This window comes from Heterocephalus glaber, unplaced genomic scaffold (assembly GCF_053883595.1).
Source record: "Heterocephalus glaber isolate CG9 unplaced genomic scaffold, H.glaber_assembly_v1.0 deba00001578, whole genome shotgun sequence".
Classification (NCBI taxonomy): Eukaryota; Metazoa; Chordata; class Mammalia; order Rodentia; family Bathyergidae; genus Heterocephalus; species Heterocephalus glaber.
This window is the reverse complement of record NW_028258359.1, coordinates 306228-329825: the sequence shown is the minus strand read 5'-3', so window position 1 is coordinate 329825 and position 23598 is coordinate 306228. Positions and strand designations below refer to the sequence as shown.

Sequence of the window (23598 nt, the reverse complement as noted above, 5' to 3'; positions counted from 1 at the left end):
GCCAATAAAAATCAGTGGCTTGGACTGGCCAGTGCCTTTATTGGTTGCACCAGCATTAGTCATCCTGGCATCCACTTTCTCTCCTAGTTCTTTTAGTTTTTTTTTTTTTTTTCCTCAGGCCAGCATCATATACTGGGGCAGGAACCTAACTGCAGGGGTCTCCAGTAGTGATACTCATCAGTGGATTAGTCCACAGATGGGTTTATAGCTAAAAGTGACTTGGGAGGTGAGGCCTGGTTGGAGGAGGTAGTGACTGGGATATGGCCTGGAAGGGTCCATCTCCTTCCCTCCTTCCTTGATTCCTCTCTGTGCTTCTGCCACCATGCCATGAGCTCTTTCTCCTTTGCAATACCCTTCTCCATGCTGCCCTGCCTCAGAGCCAGCAGACTATGGACTGAAACCTCCATAAACTGTGAGCCAAAATAAAACTCTCAAGAGTTGTGTCAGGTATTGTGTTTCAGCAATGAGAAAGTAACTAGGACAGGGTTGAATGGTTTATTTCCCCAAGAACATCTCAAATGTATAAATGTGCCTTTGATAGATCCTAATGGAGCTTATAATACAATCTTGTCCCCCCAGGCAGACTGTAGAAATTCTAAATGCTTTGCCTTGAGAACTTTTAAGAGGCCTCCTTAACTAAGTACATTTTGTGGATTTTCTACATCTGATTCTTAAACCAAAATTTTATGGGCATTGTGCTCATTGTCACATATCCCCATCCAATAACTGGATGATTTAATGTCACCCTCTGATGACAAACTCCTTTCAGCAGCCCTATGTGGGATCCTCCCCACCCCAATCTTGGAGCAGCCCATCTAGGAGGAACTAGACCTTCTTCCTCCTTGAGGCTCTGGGGAAGATCCTATCCCTCCCCCCTACCCCTGCTGTGACATTTCCCAACTGCTGAGATGTCCTTTTAACTCTGTGCTGCCTGCCTGCTGATGGCAGCTGTGCTTGTAAACCAAGGGACAAAGTTACAGAACAATGAACCCAGTTTCTTATGTTGCAACAGCAGTATTACAAGTCAATGATCCTCAGTCATCTCCTGATAATGCTGCTCTTACTCTTTCCCCTGTCACCACAGAGGAATGCGGAGATGTTCCTCCAACCTCACCCTTGTTTTTCTTTGCTTATCAGCTCACCTAGGACACCCATCCACTTTTTCTCCTACGAGGGACAGGACCCAGATGCAATGGTGTGCAAGGAGACAGAGGGCCACAGCTGGTAGGAAGTCCAGCCTCTTTGCGTGGCTCCTTGGTTCCATGTCATCCTCCCATCACCAGGGAGGATGAGAACTCCCCTGGAGCAGGAGTGGCAGCCTTTCTGCCAGAGAAGTTCCCCAGGAGCTCACCTGGTCAGTTGTGTCCTCCATCTACTGCTCTCTGCTCTTCAGGGGATAGTTCTGTGACTCAAAATGGGAAAACCACTTATCAAAAAATCCAAGTAGGTGGAAACAGCCCAAATGCCCATCAACTGGAGACTGGATAAAGAAAATGTGGCTTTTTTATAAAATGGAGTACTACTCAGCCATAAAAAATGAGAAATTAGAGACATTTATAGCTAAATGAATGCACATTGAGGCAATACTCTTAAGTGAAATCAATAGGACACACATGTGTAAATACTGAATAGTTTCTCTGGTGTGAGAAACTGAAAGTGTAAATAAGGACTAAATGTATAATAGGTCATGTGAAATAGGAAGAAAAGGGGCAAAGGGGAAGGACATGTGAGGGCTAGGGGAAAGGAAAGAAGGGAATGGGATTAATATGAGAAAATGGAAAAATAGGAACAAAATCTTTGTAAATAGGGAGGAATGGAGGGGTGGAAGGGAGGGCTGGGCAAGGGTGAAAAATAAGAACCAAGAGAGACTATGGAAAGGTGCAAATTTCCAATGATGAATGTCATTATATTGTATACCTAAAATGTACCAGTGATTAGAATGAATAATTGATAATGTAAAATAGGAAGAAAAGGTCCAAAGGGGTAGGGGTAGTGGGAGGGGCAGGGGAAAGGAAAGAAGGGAAAAGAAAAATGATGAGAAATGGAAAAAATGGAAATAAAGTCTTTGTAAATAGGGAAGGGTGGAGGGCGTGAAGGGAGGGCTAGGAATGGGGAAAAAATAAGAACCAAGATGCATTATGTAAAGGTACAATTCCCAATGAGAAATGTAATTGTGTTGTGGACCTACAATGTACCAATAAAAGAATTTAATACAAAAAAAAAAAATTCAAGTAGGGCCGGGGATTTAGCTCAGTGGTTCTGCCGCCTGCCTCGAAAGTGCAAGGACCCGAGTTCGATCTCCGGTACCAAAAAAAAAAAAAATCCAAGTAAACAAAAAATCGGATAGTTCTACTCAGGAGATGCTGTAGAGGTGTGAAGGATGATGCAAAGATTTAGTATGAAGATGGCAAATCCTCCAAGTTTGCCAAGTTACTACGCGCTGCTGTTTTCATGAGTCCTGTTTATTTCAATTACAACTTGGGAAAAATGGGATTTTAGTTTCTTCCAGGCAAGACTATTTTACACTCTACATGGGAAATAAAACCACAAAAAACATGGCTCAAGCCACCCTGCCAGCCCTGGCTGGACCACATTGACTATCACTTCCACTCTACCTAGACTCTTAAAATAGCACATGGAGGCTCATTTTCAACTTCTGCCAGGAATGTACCCAAACTTCATTGCCATGGACATGGACCCACATGGACAAGCCAGGGCCAGGCTGTACTGGGTGGGCAAGGGTTCAAAGGAGAGCCCCATGACTTAAGAGTCATTTTGAGCTATGGTCCTCAAAATGTGGTCTTGGGCTCAGCAGCGTGAGCATCCTTTGAATTTATCCATCCTTCGGCCCCACCCAATCCTACTAAATCACAGGCTCAGTGGGTGGGGCAGCAACTGTGAGACAGTCGCTCACCGAGCTAAGCCTGGAGTGTGCTCAAGTTTGAAAGCCCCTGGCTTAGTGCACCATCAGTCTGCAAGAACCCAGCATTAGAAGATCTGTCCTCAGTTGCTGGCTGGGATGAAGAGCGCTTCCTAAAGGCCACATGCCAAAGACCCCCTTCCAGCTTAGACAGAAATCCCAGGCTCCCTGCACTCAGACTGTTCTTTGGTTGACCCAAGAGCTCCCAGGAAGAGGAAAAAACTGTGGAAGGACTTTTATATGGCCAGGAATTAAGCACTTTCACAGCTAATTCATCATTTTAAACACAGGCAGGAAGTGGACTTGGAAAAACTCATCAGGAACATAGCCAAGTTTCAAGGCTGAGATCTGGAAGACAAACATAGGATAAAGGGTCCTTCACTAAAGAAATGAATTTCTCAAAGAACCCAGAGGCCTTGGCAGCTGGAGATAGGAGCTTGCTTCCTAGAATTTGACCTTCAGATCTGATTTTCAGAGTCAAATACAGTAGGTGGCAAGTGGCAGAGCAAAATCTGTGGTTTTCCAGGACCAAAGTGTGAGATGTAATCTTGCTACATTTTGGATAATGGAGTTGGAGTTGGGGGTGGGGAGCTGATGGGAGGAGAGAACAAACCCTCAGTGAAAGTGTCCCCAGCTGTACAGTGGCTCTCCCTCCTGGGGCTCCTTCCAGCTGTGAGAAACTCTCTGCCTTCTGAGACCTCACCAACCAGTCTGGCCCAGGAAGGAATCCCAGGCTCTCTCCACTGCCCACTCCAAGCACACAGAGACAATACTTTAAGGAAGGTCAGCAGACCACCGCCTGTCTCTGTGTGGCTCACAAGATTGATTTTCATTTTTATTTTTTGTTTTTGTTTTTTTGAGACAGGGTCTTGCTATGTAGCCCAGGCTGGCCTCAAACTCGAGGTGATCCTCCTGCCTCAGCCTCCTGAGTGCTGGAATTATAGGCATGTGCCACCATGCCTGGCTCTGATTTTCATTTTTATTTTTTATTTTTTGGTACCAGGGATCGAACTTGGGTCTTTTCGCTTGCAAGGCAGGTGGTGGAACCACTGAGCTAAATCCCCAGCCCCAGTGATTTTCATTTTTAAATGATAGAAACTTTAAAGACTTTTGCAGTACAGGAAAATTACACAAAATCTGACCCTCGGTGCCTATGAAGTTTTGTTAGAGCAGCTCCACCCCTGTGTTTGCACATGGTCTGTCCCTGCTTCCACACTGCAGGGACAGAGCTGGGGCGCACAGGAATCTCGGGGCCAGCCAAGCCCACAACACCTATGACCTTTTCCAGAAGACGCTGCTGACCCCGGCTTTAAGTAGGGTAGCAGTTCAGATCCCAACCCAATTTTTGTTCCAGTTACACAGCGCTCAAGTCAGCAGCCCAAAGCTCAGGTTTTTCTAGGAATTCTTTCTTGCTCTTTTGCCTCATTTGTCAAAGCATTCCAAGTGTCACCTTTGGTCACTGGGCATCTGAACATAAACTGTGGCTACTCATATGCTCTGCCCATCTCAGTTGCAATAAAAAAAAATTGCTCAAGGACCTATTTGCAAACTAGAAAGCGTCTATTTATTTGGAACTATGCTTCCAAAGCCAGCTTGGTATTCATTTGTCAGTAAATGGGCTGCTGGCTTAGACTTCCATCCAATTTGAGCTGTTAGAAGTGCAGGACTCTAACTGAACACAGATACTTCTCAGGTATTACTATCTGAAGTCCAACAGAAATACTTCAAAGCAGCTGTCAGGAAGGTCGCACACAGTGACAAGCAAGAGATGCTGAGGGGCAGGACCGGGAGCTCCAGCTGGCGAGCTCCTGCAAAGCCAAGTTGGTTCACAACTCTGACGGCCTCCACCCAAGCCAGTGCTTGCAGCATCTTTCTGGAACAAGCACACTCAGCCACAGTGAACCTCCACTACTCAGGCTTCTACTTCCTTGGTGCGGGAGGAAGGGAGACTCCAAAGCTAACTTTACTAGGGCAAGAACAGGGTAGCAAGGGGGGCCAGGCAGGCCAGGCTGAGTCCCTCCTGTCACTCTGAGGCCACACTGCTGGAAAGGCAGGCGTCTGGCTCATCCAGGGCCTGACATCCAGAGAGCCCTGGACCCAGAACCCCCGTCTTTACCGGAGAAGAGGCTGGGCTGACCCGTCCTCCTGGTGCGCTGCTGTTGCCCGTCCTGCAGCAGCACAGGAGGGAGCCAAGTGGCTTCCTAGTCTTTTTGCTGCTCCATTTCTCCGAAACGGGTCGGGCTGGCCCGGCAGTCACCAGCAACGTGCCTGCTGCCATCACCCGCCTGGCTCAGCCCAACTTCAAGGGCACAGCGGCGGTAGGTGGCAAAAGGAGAGGGGGAGAGTTCCCAACAGGACGGCAGCTCAAGGTTCCTCCTCAAAGCCTCCGAGCTGGGGCGCCTCGGAGCGCTGGCCTCCCCACCGCAGAAGCAGGGTGACGACCAGGGCGGGACAACACGCACTCAACCCCGGGCCCCGCTGACATCCAAGTGGCCCTGGGTCCTCAGCCGCAGTGCCGGCCCCGTCCCGCCACCAGTGGCTCAGGGACCACGGGGACCAGAGACCGCAGAAACCACGGACCGCGACCCGCCCGCCGTGGCGCCCCGACGGCACCCCACAGTCCGCGCCAAGCCTGGGGACAGACGAGTCCCGCTCCCTCCCCGGCGACCCCCGCCCGGCGCACTTACCCATGGCGGCGGCTCTGAGGGCTCAGGGCGAACGCGAGGAGTCGGCCAGCTGCTCTGACTTTGTTTCCAGGCCCTGCCCAGCGAGCTGCCCGAGAGAGCCGGAGGTGTGCGAGGCGGGGCTGGCCAGCTCCACCCTCGGAGGTGGCCTAGGCCGGGAGCAGAGATCCTTGCCGCTGGAGCCTCCGAAGGAGCCTGGTGCCCCGCGGGCCTGGGGAGGTGGGCGGGATCTGGGGCTGTCGCTAGCCACCTGGGGGCTTGTTAAACTCCAGATCGCCAGGCCCTGCCCCGGAATCGCTGCTCAGGGGATAACGCCGGGGCTGAGAATCTGCTTTTAATACATCTAAGGCTGCTGCAGGATGCTGGGCCTGGGCCACTATTTGGAAGCCGCTGTACAGGGTTACCTGGTGTGGGGAAGCAAAGGTGGGCTGCGCAAGGCCAGCTCTGGGCGTGTGAGTTGTCTCTATGTGCATTTATGGGTGCGAGTTGTCTTTGTGCATGTGTGCATGTGTATGTGTGCGGCTTCACCTGGAGTTGGAACTACTGAAAACGTTTCTGGATGAGTCTTTTTCCTTTAAGAAAGATTAATAAAAATAAAAATAACCATCTCCACATCGGTTTTTGTTTTCTTGTCTGACTTGAGGTTTGTGTTGTGCAAACACAGGGAGAACCGTTGAAAAGGAAAATGAAGGTGTCCATTGTGTTTTTTAAAATGGGGGTGAAATAAATGTACTTACCATAAAGTTTACCATCTCAGCTCTTAAGTGTATGTTAAGAGGATTAAGTACATCGGTAGTGTTGTGCAGCTATCACCCCTGTCTCCAGAACGTTTTCATCTTCCCTAACTTCAAGCTCTGTCCCTATTCCTGTCCATCTCCCTCCCCCAGCCCGGCAGCCACCTCTCTGCCTGCCCTCTCTGTGAACTTGACTCTTGGAGGTGCCTCCTGTATGACATGGTGTAGTCTGTCCTTTTGTGACTGGGTCTGTTCGCTTGGTATCGCGTCCTCCAGGCTCATCCACACCGCAGCAGGGTCAACCCCCTTCCTGTGTGGGCCGAAGAGCACCCACGCGTGAGTATACAGCGGCTCTTTGTTAACCCGCTCACCTGTGCCCAGTATCGCCTGAGCTCTAGGAGCTCCCGCTGCACAGGTGAGAGATGTGTTTGGGGAGGGATAGAGGCAGCCCCTCCCCACAGGCCTGCACCTGCCCCACTTTCCTCACAGAGCTGGGGAGGAGGAAACTTCCCACCCTTGCTCACCTGGTGCACACAGGGTAGCAGCTGATGCTGCCTAAGGACTGGAGGCGGCAGGTGCCAGGAAGGGCTACTCACTCTGGCAGTGTGCTCCCCTAGGCACCTGCCTTCAGCCAGGCTGGGCAAGAGGGGGCGAAGCTCCTGTGGATCGCTTTTCTGTGTGGCCTGGAGGGCTGGGGATGTAGTTCAGTGGTGCCATGCTTGCCTGGCAAGCACAAGGTCCAGAGTTAGATCCCCAGTGCCCCCCCATTTCTCTGTGGGCTGGAACTTATGTTGTTGTTGAGCTCCTGAACCTTGGGATCCCGGCCCCTGTAGGACCACTCTTGTTCTAGAGAGCGGTTCTCAAAGCTGCAGCAGCAGCAGCCTCTCCAGGGAATTTGGGAGAGGCTCAGTCCCCACCCCAGGTGCACAGAACCAGAAACGGGGATCTCTTGGGCGCAGCAGATGCCTCAGCTGTGGCGAGGCAATTGTTTCTCCCACGTGCTTATTTAACCCTTCATTCTAGCACTATTTATCAGGTCCAAGCTATTGTGCTAGTGACTGGCATTGGGCAGACTGTGGAAACAGCCCCGAGACCACCCTGGGACCCCAGAGCCTGGACCGCTGTGACTTTTAAAGCACAGCAAGGAGCTCCAGACAGGGATGCATAAATGAAGAACAAAACCCAAGGGAGAACAGACAAGCTCTGCTGAACCTGAACGGATCAGCGGGTGCCTCAGATCCACTAGAATTCCCAATAAGACATAGACTTGGAGTCCTGATTTCTCCCTGGGCTGCTCTTTGGTGTGTGTTGGGGACACCAGACCTGGGAGCTTCTGCCTTGGAGAGCACACTACACTGGCCTCTCCTATGTCCAGCCTTTCCGTCAGCCCTCCATGTTTCTGCCTCCCAGGGCTGCTATAGCAAGTCACATGAGCTCGGCGGCTCCAAATACAGCAGACCCTTGACTGCTGAACTCAATTCGTTCTCAAGGGCTGGTTGTAACTGAAGTTGGTCAATTGAGGCTCAGACTCCTGTACACACCCTTCAAAGTTTCTCTCCTGCATACAGGCAGATCTCAGTGTCCTTAGACATTGGCCCAGGATTTCTCAGTTAACCCCACATAGGAAAGAATGCTGTAATGTTCCTTCCGGAGCTCTCTAAGGGTTAGATCTGTATCTGAGACCATCCAGAAGCACAAGTGGCCGGCATTCAGGTCATAACTCAGACTTTGGTTGTAAGTTAAAACTAAAATTCCAATCATAACCCAAGTTGTTCAAATGTCAGGCCAGTCGTGATGCGAGGGTCCACTGTAATAGAGATGGACTCTCGCTCAGTTCTGGAGGCAGAAGTGTAAGACTGGTGTGGGCAGCAGGCTCCCTCCGCAGGCCCCCCGGGGAGTCTTCTCATCTCTTCTGGCTCCTGGCGTCTCACTCCTGGCCTGGTCCTCACACAGACTTCCCTCCTGAGGGCATTTATCAGAGGATGTAGGACCCACCAGGATGGGCTCATCTCAAGATCCTCAGATCTACCCGAAAAGACTCTTTTTACAAATCATGGCACGTTCACAGGGTTCATTTGGGGGAGGGCACCCCGGAGCCCACGATAGTCCCCAAAGAGCCCCGAGTCCAGACCCAGAAGGTACAGAATTCACCAATTGCTCCTGGATAAAGGGCCTCGGAGGATTGTCCTTTGGAAACCGACTGTGGGAAGAAGCAAATGTCTGATGATGAGACCAGTGCGCAGGGCAGCAGTCGGGGTCCCTCCCACCCGGGTCCCTGGCGAACCTCCACTCCTGGAGCGCTGGTGTGGCGCAGGAGTGCCACAGCGGTCTGTTCTGACGAGAGCGCTCCCTTGAGACGGTGGCTTCAGTACTTTTTGGAGTCACGGACTACCATTTTCCCTGGCTCTGTCTCTCAGGTTGCTTGGCTATAAAGACCTTTCCATTCCATCCTGGGGAAAGCTCAGCAGAGTCAACTATAAAGCAAACAGCTCTGAGGAGGTGGACGGTTAAGGGTAGACTTTCGGAAGAAACAAGGAACACGAGTCCCACAGCCCGGAGAAGGGAGATTCTCAGCCACGGAATGGGATGAGAGAGAAGGAATGCGAGGTATAAAGATTTGAAGGCCATTTGGAAAATAGGAGGAGAGGAAGTTCCAGCAGCTGGTTCAAATTCGTTCAGGGATACTTTGGAGCCAAGAGTTGGCAGGTGAATTTTCCCACATCATGGTGTGTAAATCCTCAGAACACTAGGCGACCAGCCCTGGGAGCATGGGCCGGTCTCTGAGCACTCGATCCTGCCCCTCCCTGCTCATCCTCGTTTAATGCCTTCCTTGACACGGTCGGTATTATTAGGGAGCATCTTTTCCCTTTTTAATGTCTTTGCTACAGAAAGTGTCAAAGATACATGAAGAGAGAAGAATATAATGAGCCCTTGTTCATCTGCTGGCTGGCTTAGCTCATCTTCCACATGGTGCTAATCTTCCCAGGTTTTATGAGGAGAAAACTGCAGTGTGTGGAGGTTGGTTACACTGCCCAGGGTCATGCAGCTGGCTGGTGGGAGGTGCAGAATTTGTCCCTCAGATGCCTCTTGTTCCTTAGCTGTCACGGTCTGCCTATTCTCCCTCTCCACCAAACCCTACTGTCAGGAAAGGGTCTGCCACTCCACACGACCGAGGCCCCACAGCTCGGCTGTGATTTCAGCATGTGCCCAAGCCTCTGTCGAGAGTGTGGGGTGGGAACTTAGTCCCCAGTGCAGCGGCATGGAGAGGTGGGACCCTGGGAAGCCGAGAGGTCCTGAGGATGCTGCCCTTGAGAATGATTTATGCTGTGACTGTAAGTGGGATGGGTCAGTTATGAAAGGGGCAAGTTGGGCACCTTTTACTCTCTCCCCAGGTGATGGTCTCTGCCATATTAGGTCATAGAGAGAAGGTACTCACAAATGTGGTCCTTTGGTCTTAAAGTTTCCAGTGCCCAGAACTGTAGGAATCAACTTCCATCCTTTCCACATGATGCAGTCTGTCCTATTCCATTACAGCGATGCAAGCAGACTAAGCTAAGCTTTCAGGTGTTACTTTACCTTGCAAGGGCTTTTGTTATGACATTTTTGTGTGTGTGACAGGGTCTTGCTTTGTAGCCCAGGCTGGCCTTGTACTTGAGGCAATCCTTCTGCCTCAGCCCCCCGAGTGCTGGGATTACAGGCATGTGCCACCTCCCATGGCCCCTGTTCTGATTTATATCTAGATGTCTCCTAAAGACTCCTGGGATCACAGGCAGGGCTTTTGGGAGGTGACTGGATTGGGGAATGCCATACCCATTGGTGGATTAGCCTGCAGATGAATCCACAGCAGAATGTGCTATTAGGCAGTGGGGCCCCCGGTGGGAAGAGGGGGGCCCATGGCCGGAAAGTTTTTCTCCCTCATTGGCTTCTCTCTTCAAGCTCTGCCTTCTGTTCTCCGTGCCTTGTCCCATGCCATCCTGCCTGGGGGCCTGTCGGCTACGGACTGAGATTCGAGTCAGAGTAAGCCTCTCTTCTAAGTTGTGGCTGTCAGATATTTTGTCCCAGCGATGAGGAAAGTGGCTAAGACGGCTCCATTTCTACTCCATTTAACTCTGCTAAAGCCGCTAATTTAAACAGAACAAATGCAAGTGTCCCATAAGACTGAGAGAAGGGCAGATTTTCAGAGCAGAGTTTGGGCCCTGAGTGCAGGAGATGACACCTTGTGGCCCTCGGTTGCCCTCCTTGGCACTGCTGTACCGGCTGCTGGGGAGGAAGGGAGGCAAGGAGGGTGAGGGCCAGGGCCAGCCTGGCACACAGAGGACCACAACCTGGCGCTCCCAGGGGTCTGGCGATGATGGGCGCTTGTTTCGGAAGCTGAACATCTCACCCCTGTCATCACCGAGGGACGTACCACTCTCCTACCTCAAACAAAGAAACTAACAAAAGGTTTTTAAAAATAGTTTTTCAGTGTTGGGGTTTGAACCCAGGTCCTTTCCTGTGCCTTTTTAAAATTGTTCCATTTTGAGACAGGGTCTCACTAAATCACTAAGTTTCCCATGCTGGGTTCAAACTTGTGATCCTCCTGCCTCAGCCTCCCAGATCAAATTATTTTTGATAGAAAAATCAATATCATGTTTTGGGGGAAAAAAGGCCATCAAATAATTCTTCATCTCCATATGTTGAGAGACTAATAATGAAAGAACATATTTGTGATTCTCAAATAAAGTTTATCTGCCTGAGACACTTGGGAAGGAGCTCAAAAAGCTTTTCCACTAAAGCAATGCACATGCTGCCCACTTTACAAAGAGTAGCTGCTGCAAGCACTCCATAATCAGGGAAATCCTTGGTTTGGAAAATACTAGAAAAATATATTTTGGAATAACTTCTTTCAGGTAATTAACATAAAGTCCCTGAGATGTCAGAGTAAAAAAGAAAGCAAAGGCCCGTATAATTTCTAGGCTGCTCACAACACTGCCTTTAAAAAAATAAACTCAGCTGGGCATGGTGGCACACACCTATAATCCTAGCACTCAGGATTGCCACCAGTTAGAGGCCAACCTGGACTACATAGTTCAAGGCCAGCCTGAATTACACAGTGACACCCTGTCTCAAAAAACAAAAAACAAACACTCCCCCCAAAAAACCTCATTAATAATTGCTTTGAGAAATCATCCTAAGTTACAAGGCAAGAAAATGGCAAATTCTCATGCTTTGATGATTTATGTGCCAATAATATTACAATGTATTTATCACTCGATATAATAAATCCACACACATACATAAATCAATAAATGTAATATACTCTATTAACAGAGTCAAGGACAAAAACCATATGATCATCTCAATAGATGCAGAAAACACATTTGACAAAATCCAACACCCATTCATGATAAAAACTGTATAGAAAATTGGAATAAAAGATCTTTATCTTAACCTGATTAAGGCTATCTATGACAAACCAACAGCCAACATCATACTAAATGGTCAAAAACTGAAAACTTTCATGCTAAAATCAGGAACAAGACAAGGAAGGATGCCCACTATCACCACTCCTGTTCAATATAGTTCTGGAAACATTAGCCACAGCAATTAGAAAGAGAAAAAAATAAAGGGAATAACGATAGGAAAGGAAGAAGTTAAACTGTCATTATTTGTTGATGATATGATACTTTACATAGAAGACCCAAAAAACTTGGCCAAAAGACTTCTAAACTTAATTGACAGATTCAGTAGAGTAGCTGGATATAAGGTCAACACTCAAAAAACAATAACTTTCTTATACACAAATAGACTCACTGAGAGACAAATTAGGGAAACAATTCCTTTTACCATAGCATCCCAAAAAATGAAATATCTAGGAATTAATCTAACAAAGGAAGCAAAAGACCTGTACACTGAAAACTACAGCACTCTGAAAAAGGAGATTGAGGAGGATATAACAAAATGGAAAGACATTCCTTGTTCCTGGGTAGGAAGAACCAATATAGTGAAAATGGCCGTACTTCCAAAACTACTTTGTAGACTTAATGCAATGCCAATTGAAATTCCAACAATATACTTCATAGAACTAGAGAAAACAATGCAAAAATTTATTTGGAACCAGAAGAGATCTAGAATAGCAAAAGCAATTCTAGGCAACAGAGACATGGCTGGGGGTATCACAATCCCCAACTTGAAACTATACTACAAAGCTACTGTGATAAAACAGCATGGTACTGGCAAAGAAACAGACCTGAGGATCAGTGGAATAGATTAGAAGATGCAGAAACAATTCCAGACATATTCAGCCACCTCATCTTTCAAGTTCACTTTTTTTTTTTTTTGGTACCGGGGATTGAACTCAGGTTGTTGCACTTGCGAGGCAGACAGTGGAACCATTGAGCTAAATCTTGGCCCAGCCACCTCATCTTTGACAAAGGACCCAAGCACCCTCATTGGAGGAAAGATAGCCTATTTAATAAATGGTGTTGGAAAAACTGGATTTCAACTGCTGAAGATTAAAACTAGACCCATACCTATCACCATGCACTAAACTAAGATCGAAGTGGATTAAAGATCTAAATATTAAGACAGAAACACTAAATTTGCTGGAAGATAAGTTAGGTAGAACTCTCGAAGACATTGGCATAGGAAAAGACTTTATGAACAAAACATCAGTAGCATGGGAACTAGCACAAAGAATCAACAACTGGGATCTCATTAAAAAGCTTCTGCACTGCAAGAGAAACCACTCACAGAGCTAAGAGACAACCTACAATGTGGGAAAAAATTTTTAGCAGCTGGACCTTAGACAAAGGAGTACTATCTAGAATATATAAAGAACTGAAAAAATCAGACCCCCAAATTCAAAAACCCAATTCAAAAATGGGCATCCAAAATGAACAGACATTTCTCAAAGAATTAAAAGCAGCAAACAAATATATGAAAAAATGTTCAACATCACTGGTCATTTGAGAAATGCAGATGAAAACAACATTGAGATTCCACCTCACCCCACAAAGAATGGCTGCTATCAAGAAATCAACCAGTAACAAATGTTGGCGGGGTTGTGGGGAGAAAGGAACCCTTCTCCATTGTTGGTGGGAGTGCAGACTGGTGCAACCACTGTGCAAATCAGTATGGAGATACCTCAAAGAACTAGGACTGGAAGTCCCATTTGACCCAGCTATTCCCCTGCTGGGTATCTTCCCAAAAGAATTAAAAGAATCGTACCACAGCGATATATGTGCGCCCATGTTCATAGCGGCACAGTTTGTAATAGCTAAAGCTTGGAAGCAGCCCAAGTGCCCATCAACTGGAAACTGGATAAAGATGTGGGGGGTTTTTTTTGGTTTTTTTTGGTACCGGGATCAAACTCGGGTCCTTGAGCTTGCGCAGCAGGCGGCGAAACCGCTGAGGTAAATCCCCGGGCTAGTACTCCATTTTATAAAAAACCGCATCTTTGGGCCGGGGATTTAGCTCCGCGGGTTTTGCCGCCTGCTGCGCAAGCGCAAGGACCCGAGTTTGATCCCCGGTACCAAAAAACCCAAAACAAAACAAAAGAAAAAAAACGATGAAATGGAGTACTACTTAGCCATAAAGAACGAGAAACTAGAGATATTTATAGCTAAATGGATGCATATTGAGGCCATCCTCTTAAGTGAAATAAATAGGACATGTGTAAATACTGAACAGTTTCTCTAGTGTGAGAAACTGAAAGTGTAAATAAGAATTAAAATGATTAAAATGAATAATTGATAATTTTAGGAAGAAAAGGTCCAAAGGTGTAGGGGTGGTGGGAGGGGGAGGGGAAGGGGAAAGGAAAGAAGGGAAAGGAAAAATTATGAGAAAAGAAAAAGAAATGGAAACAAAGTCTATGTAAATAGGGAAGGGTAGAGGGGATGAAGGGCGCACAAGTAATGGGGAAAAAAATAAGAACCAAAATAACATCATGTACAGGTACAAGCAGCCAACGATAAATGTAAATGTATTGTTTACCTAAAGTGTACCAATAAAAGAATTTAAGGAAAAAAAAAAGAAAGAAATGCAGACAGTTATTTATTGACTTCAGGCTTAATTATATAACATCAGCGTTTTTTAAAGCGCATTTATCTGACAACCTTTTATTCAGTTCTATAAACTTAAAATAACGTAAATGATGGAGTCTTGTGAGATTTCTGTGAATAAGTATATATTTGACAATTGATTTACTGGCATACAATGATGCAGTCTTATAGTAACAACTTGGTTCACGAACACTTCTGTTTCAAACAATTTGGCTTACAAACAAAAATATTTGGCAAAATTTTGCTTCCATTTGCAAACTGCACATCTGGATGTGGAAAACAACCATGGCCATTTTCCCCACACATACACAAATGCAGCCATTTTCCCCCAAATCGTAAAACAAATTAAGTTCGTAAACCAAAATATTGTCAGGCTTGATCTGGCCATGACCTGGTTAATAAATATGTTGTTTAATTCCAAGCTACAGCTTTAGCAGATACAAAAATCCACAGCCCCCAGCCAAACATGCTGCAGACACAGGCTGGGCTGTCTCCGGGGCGATAGAAGACAGAATGGGATGTTATAGAAGTGATTTTTTTTTTTCACTGAGCTATATCCCTGGCCTCAGAACAGGGTGTTATAGAAAAGAGCTAAGACTACAAAGTGCAGCACAACATCTTCCTGGTGCCAAGTTACCTGATAACATCCATACATCTCCCTTGAACCCTGCATGGACCCCGACTGCAAATATTTGCTCTGACCCCTCTTCCAATCCCCTATAAAGCTCCCTGCTTTGTCTTTGTTCACCACTGACACCGTGTTGCCCTTAGTCAATATGCACCAGGTGAATAAAGTCTGCCTGCCTCATTGGCTTCTACTAGCCTGCCTGGGTGGTCTCTTCTCTTCACTGATTGTCACAGGTACCACTGTATTTTCGAGAATTAAAAAGAACATATTATGGCCACGGATTTAGCTCAGTGGTTCCGCCGCCTGCCTCATAAGCGCAAGGACCAAAGTTTGATCCCTGGTACCAAAAAAAAAAAAGAACACATCAACTCTCTACATGCTATGGCTGGCAAAGATTTAGGAAATTCAGGTGTTTTCATAATGCACTGCTTAATTTGTCTTTCAAAAGTTACACAGTGCCATCCACACCTTGATGAAATAACTGGAAAAAAACAATGAATATTTGTTTGATGAATAGTTCTTTGAGGAAAGGTATTCATTTCCCATCCGTGCTGTAATAAATCCTCATTTACTTAATGAGTTGATACCAAGGTACCCCCAAAATCTTTTGGGATTATTAAGGCATGGAAAGACACTGGTGGCTGATAGGAAAGAACAACCAATAGATATTTCATCTGGTCTTAAAATGGCTGCTCAAGATATTTTTTACAAATGGAAAAATAGTAAATGCAATTGGAGAAAACTGACAAGACTGTGCTGGCCTAATGATCAAGATCAACGTCCCCCCAAAAGAAGAAACACCAACCCATCCTGTAGTAGGATGTGCAGAGAAGAATGCAACATCTGATCTGGAGAATTCTTGCCCAAAATGTGTAATTTTATCACGAGAAAACATCAGATAAACCAAAGGGAGTCACATGCTGCAGAAGAACTGAGCAGTACACTTCAAGAATGTGAGGTTTATGAAAAATAATGAAAGACTGAGGGGCTGTTGTGCAAAAGACTAAAAGATCTCTGCCCACTGGGGGAGCATGGGTGTGCAAATATTATCTCTTTGAGATCCTATTTTTAAACCCTTTGAAAATATACCTAGAAGTGAGACTGCTGGATCATACAGTGATTTTATTTTTAGGCTTTTGGGAACCTCCATAGTGTTTTCCATAGCACCTCAGAATTTTAAGGAACAGCTTTACAGAAATTTAATTTACACATCATACAATTCTAAAGAATGCATTTCAATGTTTTTCAGCATATTCACAGAATTGTGCCACTACCACCGCATGCAATATTAGAACACTTTCATCATCCCCCAAAGAAACGCTATATACACTGGCAGTTCCTGTCCAATTCTCCCCTCCTCCTCAGCCCTGGCCAGCCACCAGTCTACTTTCTGTCTCCATGAACTAGCTGTGAGGGGAGTACTTATATCATAGAAGTTGGCAAATGATACTAATCAGTACCCCTCCCCCAGCTGATTATTAAATAGCTACTCACATCTGATTGGTATGGAGGGTAACACGCAGGCTGCACCTTAGGTATGGGTGTGTGTGTGTAAATTACCATTTTCCTAATGACTAGTGTCACAAGCACTTTCTTATGCATTAAATAACTCATTTGTATATTTTATTTGGAAAAATGGCTACTGGAAATTTTTGCATATTTTTTCCTGAGTCATCTTTATTAACTGTAGATTCAAGTTTTTATTGCTGGTTATTTATCTTTTGCTCAATTTTTAATTACATGTTTATCTTCCTATGAGCCATAACAGTTCAGGGCCGGGGATTTAGCTCAGTGGGTCTGATAGGGAAAAGTTTTAGATAACTTAATAGATTGAATATTAAGGTAGTTGTAGAAGCAAAATAAATAAAGTGTTCTTTTAAGATTTGCTTTTCCCATAACTCTCCTTGTTTAAGGTGAAGGTAATCTGACTCTTTAACCAGTAACTTCATTAACCTAACAAAGTTGCAATGCCAGGGTGAATTTACAGTGTATATGTGCCTATCTTGTGTCTGTGACTTGTAAATAGGAACTGGAATTGTATTTACACATCAAAGACCACCAGGGATGAGATAATGGCTAAAAAGGATATAAAAAGGGAAACACTGAACAAAGGGGCATGGATACTAACCAGACCTGTTTCTGCCCGCTGGCGAGTAGAAATTTTATTATTTTACCCAAATTCTGTGTCTCCATGTATTTCTTTCCGAGATTTCTGGAACAGCTCTGTCACCTGCCTCAAAGGCGCAAGGACCCGAGTTCAATCCCCAGTACCAAAAAAAAAAAAAGAGAGTCATAACAGTTCTTTACATATTCTACATACAAGTCCTTTATTAGACATATTATTTGTAAATATATTTCTTACGTCTATTGCTTGTCTTTCATTTCTCTTAATGGAGTTTTTTACAACAAAAATTTAAATTCTGATGAAGTTCTATTTATCAGTTTTCTTAATAGATCATGCTCTTGTTGTCACAGTTAAACCTTTTCCTTTTCCAATATCACAAACATTTACTACTGTGCTTTCTTCCTGAGGTTTATATAACTCTCACTTTTAGGCTTGGAATCCACTCTGAATTAATTTCACTATATGAGGTAAGGTAAAGGTCTAGGTTCATTTTTTGCTTATATTGTCTATCCCAAGCCATTTGCTGAAAAGACCATTCTTTCTCCCATTAAATTGTCTTAGAACTGTGTAATAAAATCAAGTGACCCTACATAAAAGTGGTTACTTTTGATCCTTTTCTTCACTTCCATTGATCTGTATGTCTTATGCTAGCACCACACTCTGGTTACTGTAGCTTTACAGAAAGCTTTGAAGCTGGTAGCTTAAGTCCTCCAACTCTCCATTTCCAAGATTGTTTTGGCTATCAAAAGCCCTTTGTCTTATTGTTCCATATGAACTTTAGGGTCAGAATTGAGAGTACAGACAGAGAGAGAGATAGAAGTACAGATAGAGACGGCTAGAGCTAACTGGCAAGCATATCATCATAAATACCAATAGCAATTTTTACATATCACATCATCCTAAGACAATGTATTTTTCTAATTCCTTTATGTTTTTATGTTTCAAAAGTGAAACCTATTTTTCATATCAAATCCTTTAAGTTCTGATGAAGGCCTACTGTACTCAGTATCACTCTCTACTGTCTGCTCGGACAATGGTGGTGTTCGCTGACTTCTCTGAAAAGAAAGCACAGGTGAGCAGTATCCACATGATGGTACACAGCGTCACAAACAGGGCTGAATCAGCTTCCCCGAGGAGCAGATCTGACAGCCAGGTGGGCGGTGAAGAAAGCTGGTTTAGCAGAAATGGGGCTGTAAATGAGTAATGTGGATAGGTGGCATTATTTTATTACAAGGTTCACTGTACATGTTTCTCTCAAGTGATTATGTAAGCCTCACAATCACAAAATTATTTCTAAAGAATATTCATAAAAACATGTTTTTGTTTTTTAACACACAACTATGCTCTTGCAAAATCCCCATGTGCTTTGAGGGCTGGCTGGAAGCCCTTCTTGTGAAAAGCCACCCGCAGGATCCACAGTGCCCTTGGCCTTGGCTTTCTGAGCTCAGGGAGGTCTGAAAGGAAAAGGAATGTGAGGTGGCTTCTCTTTCTTTTTCCTCCTGTTATCACTTTCAGGATAAGTCATTGCCTGACACGGGAATTAACCGCAGTCAGAAAAGATGTGACAGGATTCCTTGGTTGGGTGTTTTTCGTAAGCATCAATATCTTCTCTATCCTGGAAGAAAGTTCTAGCTGTTAAAGGGAGCGGGGCCTCTCCTGGCTGACCCAGGCTGGAGTTACACCCTCACCTGTCCTTGCTCAGTCTCATCGTGAGCCATGGGTTCCGGGGTTCTGAGCCGTGGGACACGGGGAGCCCGTCGTATGTGGGTGGGGCAGCGAGGGATGGGGCAACAGGCACATTAGCTCATCTCCTGTGCTATGTGCATGTGCCAGGGTCTCATCAGGCTCTACCTACGAAACACAACTTCAAAGACAAAAGTATTAAGAATTCTAGGATGGTGACAACTACATAGTGAGGCCCTGTCTCAAAAAAAAAAAAAAAAGGCTGCCAACTGTGGACACTTCTGCATTCTGTGGAACTCCTAGAACTAGGTATTTTGCCAATTATTCCCTGAATCCTCAACACCACCTTCAGTTAAGTATCCTTACCTGCAGTTTTACATTTGAGGAAAGAAAGGCTCAGAAGTCGAGCAACTTGTCCAGTTTCACGCAAAATAAGCAAGAAAACCGAGACCCCATTCAGTTATGTCTGCCTGTAAAATTGGAGGGGTGTCCAGTGTGTCACCAACAGTGATGTAAGCACAGGTCAGGACTTGGAAAGGACGAAAGAACTTAACTATCAACGCTGGAATATTTTTAATACTCTAAAATACTGAACTATGTAGTCCAGGCTGGCCTTGAACTTGTGGCAATCCTCCTGCCTCAGCCTCCCCAGTGCTGGGATGGCTACCATGCACCACCACACCCAGCCTGGCAGCCTTTTTTATTATGAAGAGAAAGAATGATTTCACAGGCCTACCTTTGACCTCTTCTCCCGGGTTATTAATCAGGAAATGGTGTAACAGAAATGCAAGTCACGCAGTAGACAAGTCAGCCTGAGAAAGTCACAAGTCACCTCCCTTTCTCCTGTGCGCTTCCCAGCCACAACAGCAATGGCACTGCCTATGTCAGCAAGTGCCAAGAGGTTTTACTAGATAGCATATACGAAGGCACTGTGTAATAACATAAATTTAAACAATATACATTGACAAAATATAGATATTAGTCACTATTTAAGAGACTCACATTTCTTGAGTTGGGATAGGTGAAGATTGTTTAAATAAAGTTGAATTTAAGAGAGAAACCTTGCCCATCTGTTCATTCAATTACTTTAATTTTTGGTACCAGGGATCGAACTTGTGTAGGACTGCATAACTCTGTAATCATAAAACTCCCCTAGCCCCAACTGTGATTGAATGTGAGTAAATAGATAAAGATGCTTCTTAGTTCCAGGACACTAGATAAGATCCTATCAGCCATAATTATCCAACTCCTTGTTCCGGACACCACTATCTATAGAACAATCTACAAAGCATCTGCTGACTATCAGTACATGTCAGGCTAATTAACATACAAATGTAAGACCACTAAACCTTTGTAAATTTCGCCTGTTAACTCCCCTGCAAGCCCCTATAAAAAGAGCCTTGGATTCTGGACTATGCCTCTCTAAGCTACTTTGCTTTGGGAGTGCCCTCTGGCCAGACTAAGGTCTGTTTCACTTTCCAACTTGTCCGGTGTGTTCCTTCCCAGGTGTGTTCCTTCCCGGGTGTTCTTTGCTGCAGTCAGCTCCTTGGAGCATTTGGTAAGGCCTTTGGTCTTACATTCTGGAGGCACCACTGGGATCCCCGGGTGTGCTCCACTTCAGCTCCTTGGAGCATTTGGTAAGGCCCTTGGCCTTACATTCTGGAGGCACCACTGGGATCCCTGGGTGTGCATCACTATAGTCAGCTCCTCGGAGCATTTGGTAAGGCCCTTGGTCTTACATTTGGAGGCCCCAGCGAGATCCCTGGGTAAGGAACCCCGGTTCAGCCGAGACTCTGTGGAGGGATCCAGCAGGAGACTCTCAGGCACAGACCTCAGAAAACCTCCAGAGGTAAGTTTTTTGGCCGGTTGCAACCGTTTGTTGTCAGGAGTGAGGTGGCTGATGGGCCGGTAAGCCTCCCCTGACCCCAGGTTCCTAATGAGGAACAAGGGAAGATTTAGTTTTGTTTTTGTTGCAGCGCCTGTTCATCTTGTCATTTATACGTTAGTGTCCTATCCGTTGTGTGTTTAATTTTGAATTTCTTTCCAAACCATCAAGGACAGAGATGGGAGGATCCTGCTCCAAGACTACCCCATTGGACTGTTTCCTCACTAATTTTAAATTGGCTTTTTCCCCTGAGCAGGAGGACGAATATGGGGTTAAATTTTCTCGCAGAAAACTTCGCTCCCTGTGTCAATTGGAATGGCCGGCCTTCGGAGTTGGATGGCCAGCCGAGGGCTCCTTTGAGCCGAGCCTCTGCCGGGCGGTATGGAAAAGGGTAACCAGATACCCTAGCCATCCTGATCAGTTTCCATATATAAATATCTGGGTTCAAGCTTGTCAAGAGCCTCTGGCTTGGTTGCAGCGTTGTTCCTTGTGAACAAACTCTCGCATTTTGGTTATGGTCCCAAGGGAACCCCGAGAGGTCAAAGCTCGGGCTCCCAAGCCGGTGCTCTCACAAGATCCTGATCCCTTAGACCCTTTTGTAAGACCTCCACCCTGTGTGGAGCCATCCTCCTCCTCTGAAAAAACCGGCCCCAGATCTCGAAACCCTTTCTACCCTCCTCTTCCCGAAGAAGAAAAATCTCCGGATTCTGTAACCTCCCCCTCCCACACGCAAACAGGGGCCACTTATGGTCCCAGCGGGGCTCCCACTGAAGGGGCTAGTTCAGTTCCTCTTCTGCCTCTTAGGGAAATAGAGCAGGGTCATTTTGTCTATATCCCTTTTTTCTACCAGTGACTTGTACTATTGGAAACATCAAAAATCTCCCTTTTTCAGAAAAACCCCAGGCTTTGATCTCCCTCCTAGAATCTGTTTTTCATACCCATGACCCAACCTGGGATGACTGTCAACAACTTCTCCAAGCCCTTTTTACCTCCGAGGAAAGAGAAAGGATCAGAGGGCAAGCCATAAAGTCGGTGTTAGGAGGAACGGAGGGCCCACTCGATGAACAACAGTGGGCCCGTATTGAGGCGCAAATTCCATCCACCCGTCCCCCGTGGCAAGCTAATTCCTCAGGCGGGAGAGAGGCTCTCCACAACTACCATCAGCATCTCCTAGCCGGCTTGAGGGGAGCCGCTCGAAAGCCTACCAATTTGAGCAAGGTAAGCGAGGTCCTTCAAGGACCTGAGGAATCACCTTCTGCCTTTCTGGAGCGTCTGTTGGAAGCATACTGTACGTATACTCCAATTGACCCAGATGCCCCTGCAAATCGACAGGCGATTAATTTGGCTTTTGTTACTCAGTTGGCCCCAGATATTAGGAAGAAATTATAGCAGATGGAGGAGTTTGAGGGAGAAAAGAGGGAAAAGTTGATGAGTGTGGCAATGAAGGTGTTTAACAACAGAGATCCTTATGAGGACAGAATGGTTACATTCTTGAAAAGGGAAAGAGAAGGCTGGCAGAATTGAGAGTATTCACAATTCTCCAGATTCCGAAGCCAGGCACAAAGAAACAGGTGCGAGAGTTCCTAGGGGCGGTTGGCTATTGCAGGATTTGGATTCCTGGCTTTGCTGAGATTGCCAAACCCCTGCACAAGGCCACTGCGGGAGGAAATACACCCCTCGAATGGACTGAGGCTCACCAGCAGGCATTTCAATTGCTTAAGACTGCACTTGCATCAGCACCAGCCCTGGCATTGCCAGACTTAAACAAGCCCTTTACCCTGTATGTGGCAGAGAAAAATGGGGTAGCTAAGGGAGTGATTACTCAGCTTTTGGGCCATGGAAGCGGCCTATGGCATACCTCTCAAAGAAGCTCAACCCAGTGGCCTGAGGGTGGCCTACTTGTTTGAGGACAGTAGTAGCAGCAGCTGTTTTAACCCGAGAGGCTGACAAATTGACCTTTGGACAGGATTTGACTTTGAAAAATAAGACTGAGATATTGGCATTGCTACAAGCAATCTGGTTGCCTCGAGAGGTCGCCATCATCCATTGCCGCGCACACCAGAAGGGGCTTAGCACCAAGATGATTGGTAATAATGCTGCTGACCAGGCAGCAAAACAAGCTGCCCAAAAATCAGTGGGGAAGCAAATGGTTCTGCTTCCCACGCCGGTACTCTCAGAAAAAAACCTGAATACACAGATAAAGAAGTAGCAGAAATGAACAGAAGATGCTGGACTCGAGGAAAACATGGATGGTGGACGACTAAGGATGGAAAGGTGGTGCTCCCAGCCGCTGTAGCAGATACGTTGCTGCGAGAACTACATGAGTCCACCCACCTTGGTGAGAAAAGGATGATGGCTGCCCTGCAACCTCATTTCCTCAGTGAGGGATTAGCTCAAAAAGGCCCAGGACATGGTGAGACGATGCCCCACCTGCCTCAAGGTAAATGCAAATCAGGTAACCGGGCCCCCTGGGGTCCGACACAGAGGACTAACTCCAGGAGAACATTGGGAATTGGACTTTACTGAAATGAAGCCTGGCATGTATGGGTACAAATACCTGCTAGTTTTTGTGGATACATTTTCAGGATGGGTAGAAGCATACCCACTAAGAGGGAGACAGCTGAAGTAACAGTTAAAAAGCTCCTGACAGAAATAGTTCCCCGTTTTGGTTTGCCCTTAGCTCTGGGGTCCAACAATGGTCCAGCCTTTATGGCTAAGATACCTAAATTAATTAGTAATATTCTTGGAATAAAGTGGAATCTACACTGTGCCTATAGGCCTCAAAGTTCAGGACAGGTAGAAAGAACAAATCAAACTTTAAAGGAGATTCTGACTAAATTATGCTTGGAGACTGAACTAGGTTGGGTAGAGCTTCTCCCTTTTGCCCTCCTCTGAAC

The 23598-nt window shown here is 46.0% G+C and overlaps 1 protein-coding gene across 2 annotated transcripts in view; it reads right to left on the bottom strand.

The window, feature by feature from the left end:
- Positions 1 to 5756, bottom strand: part of Slc15a1 (solute carrier family 15 member 1) — a 45590-nt gene extending 39834 nt beyond the window's left edge. Inside the window, exon 1 of one of the 2 annotated variants that reach the window (XM_004858628.3) lies at positions 5608 to 5756. In XM_004858628.3, coding sequence (XP_004858685.2) covers positions 5608 to 5611 — 4 coding nt within the window. In that variant the 5' untranslated portion in view covers positions 5612 to 5756. The remainder of the gene's footprint in view (positions 1 to 5607) is intronic. The other variant, XM_087193065.1, reaches the window with a different exon arrangement.
- Between the last annotated feature and the right edge of the window lie 17842 nt (positions 5757 to 23598).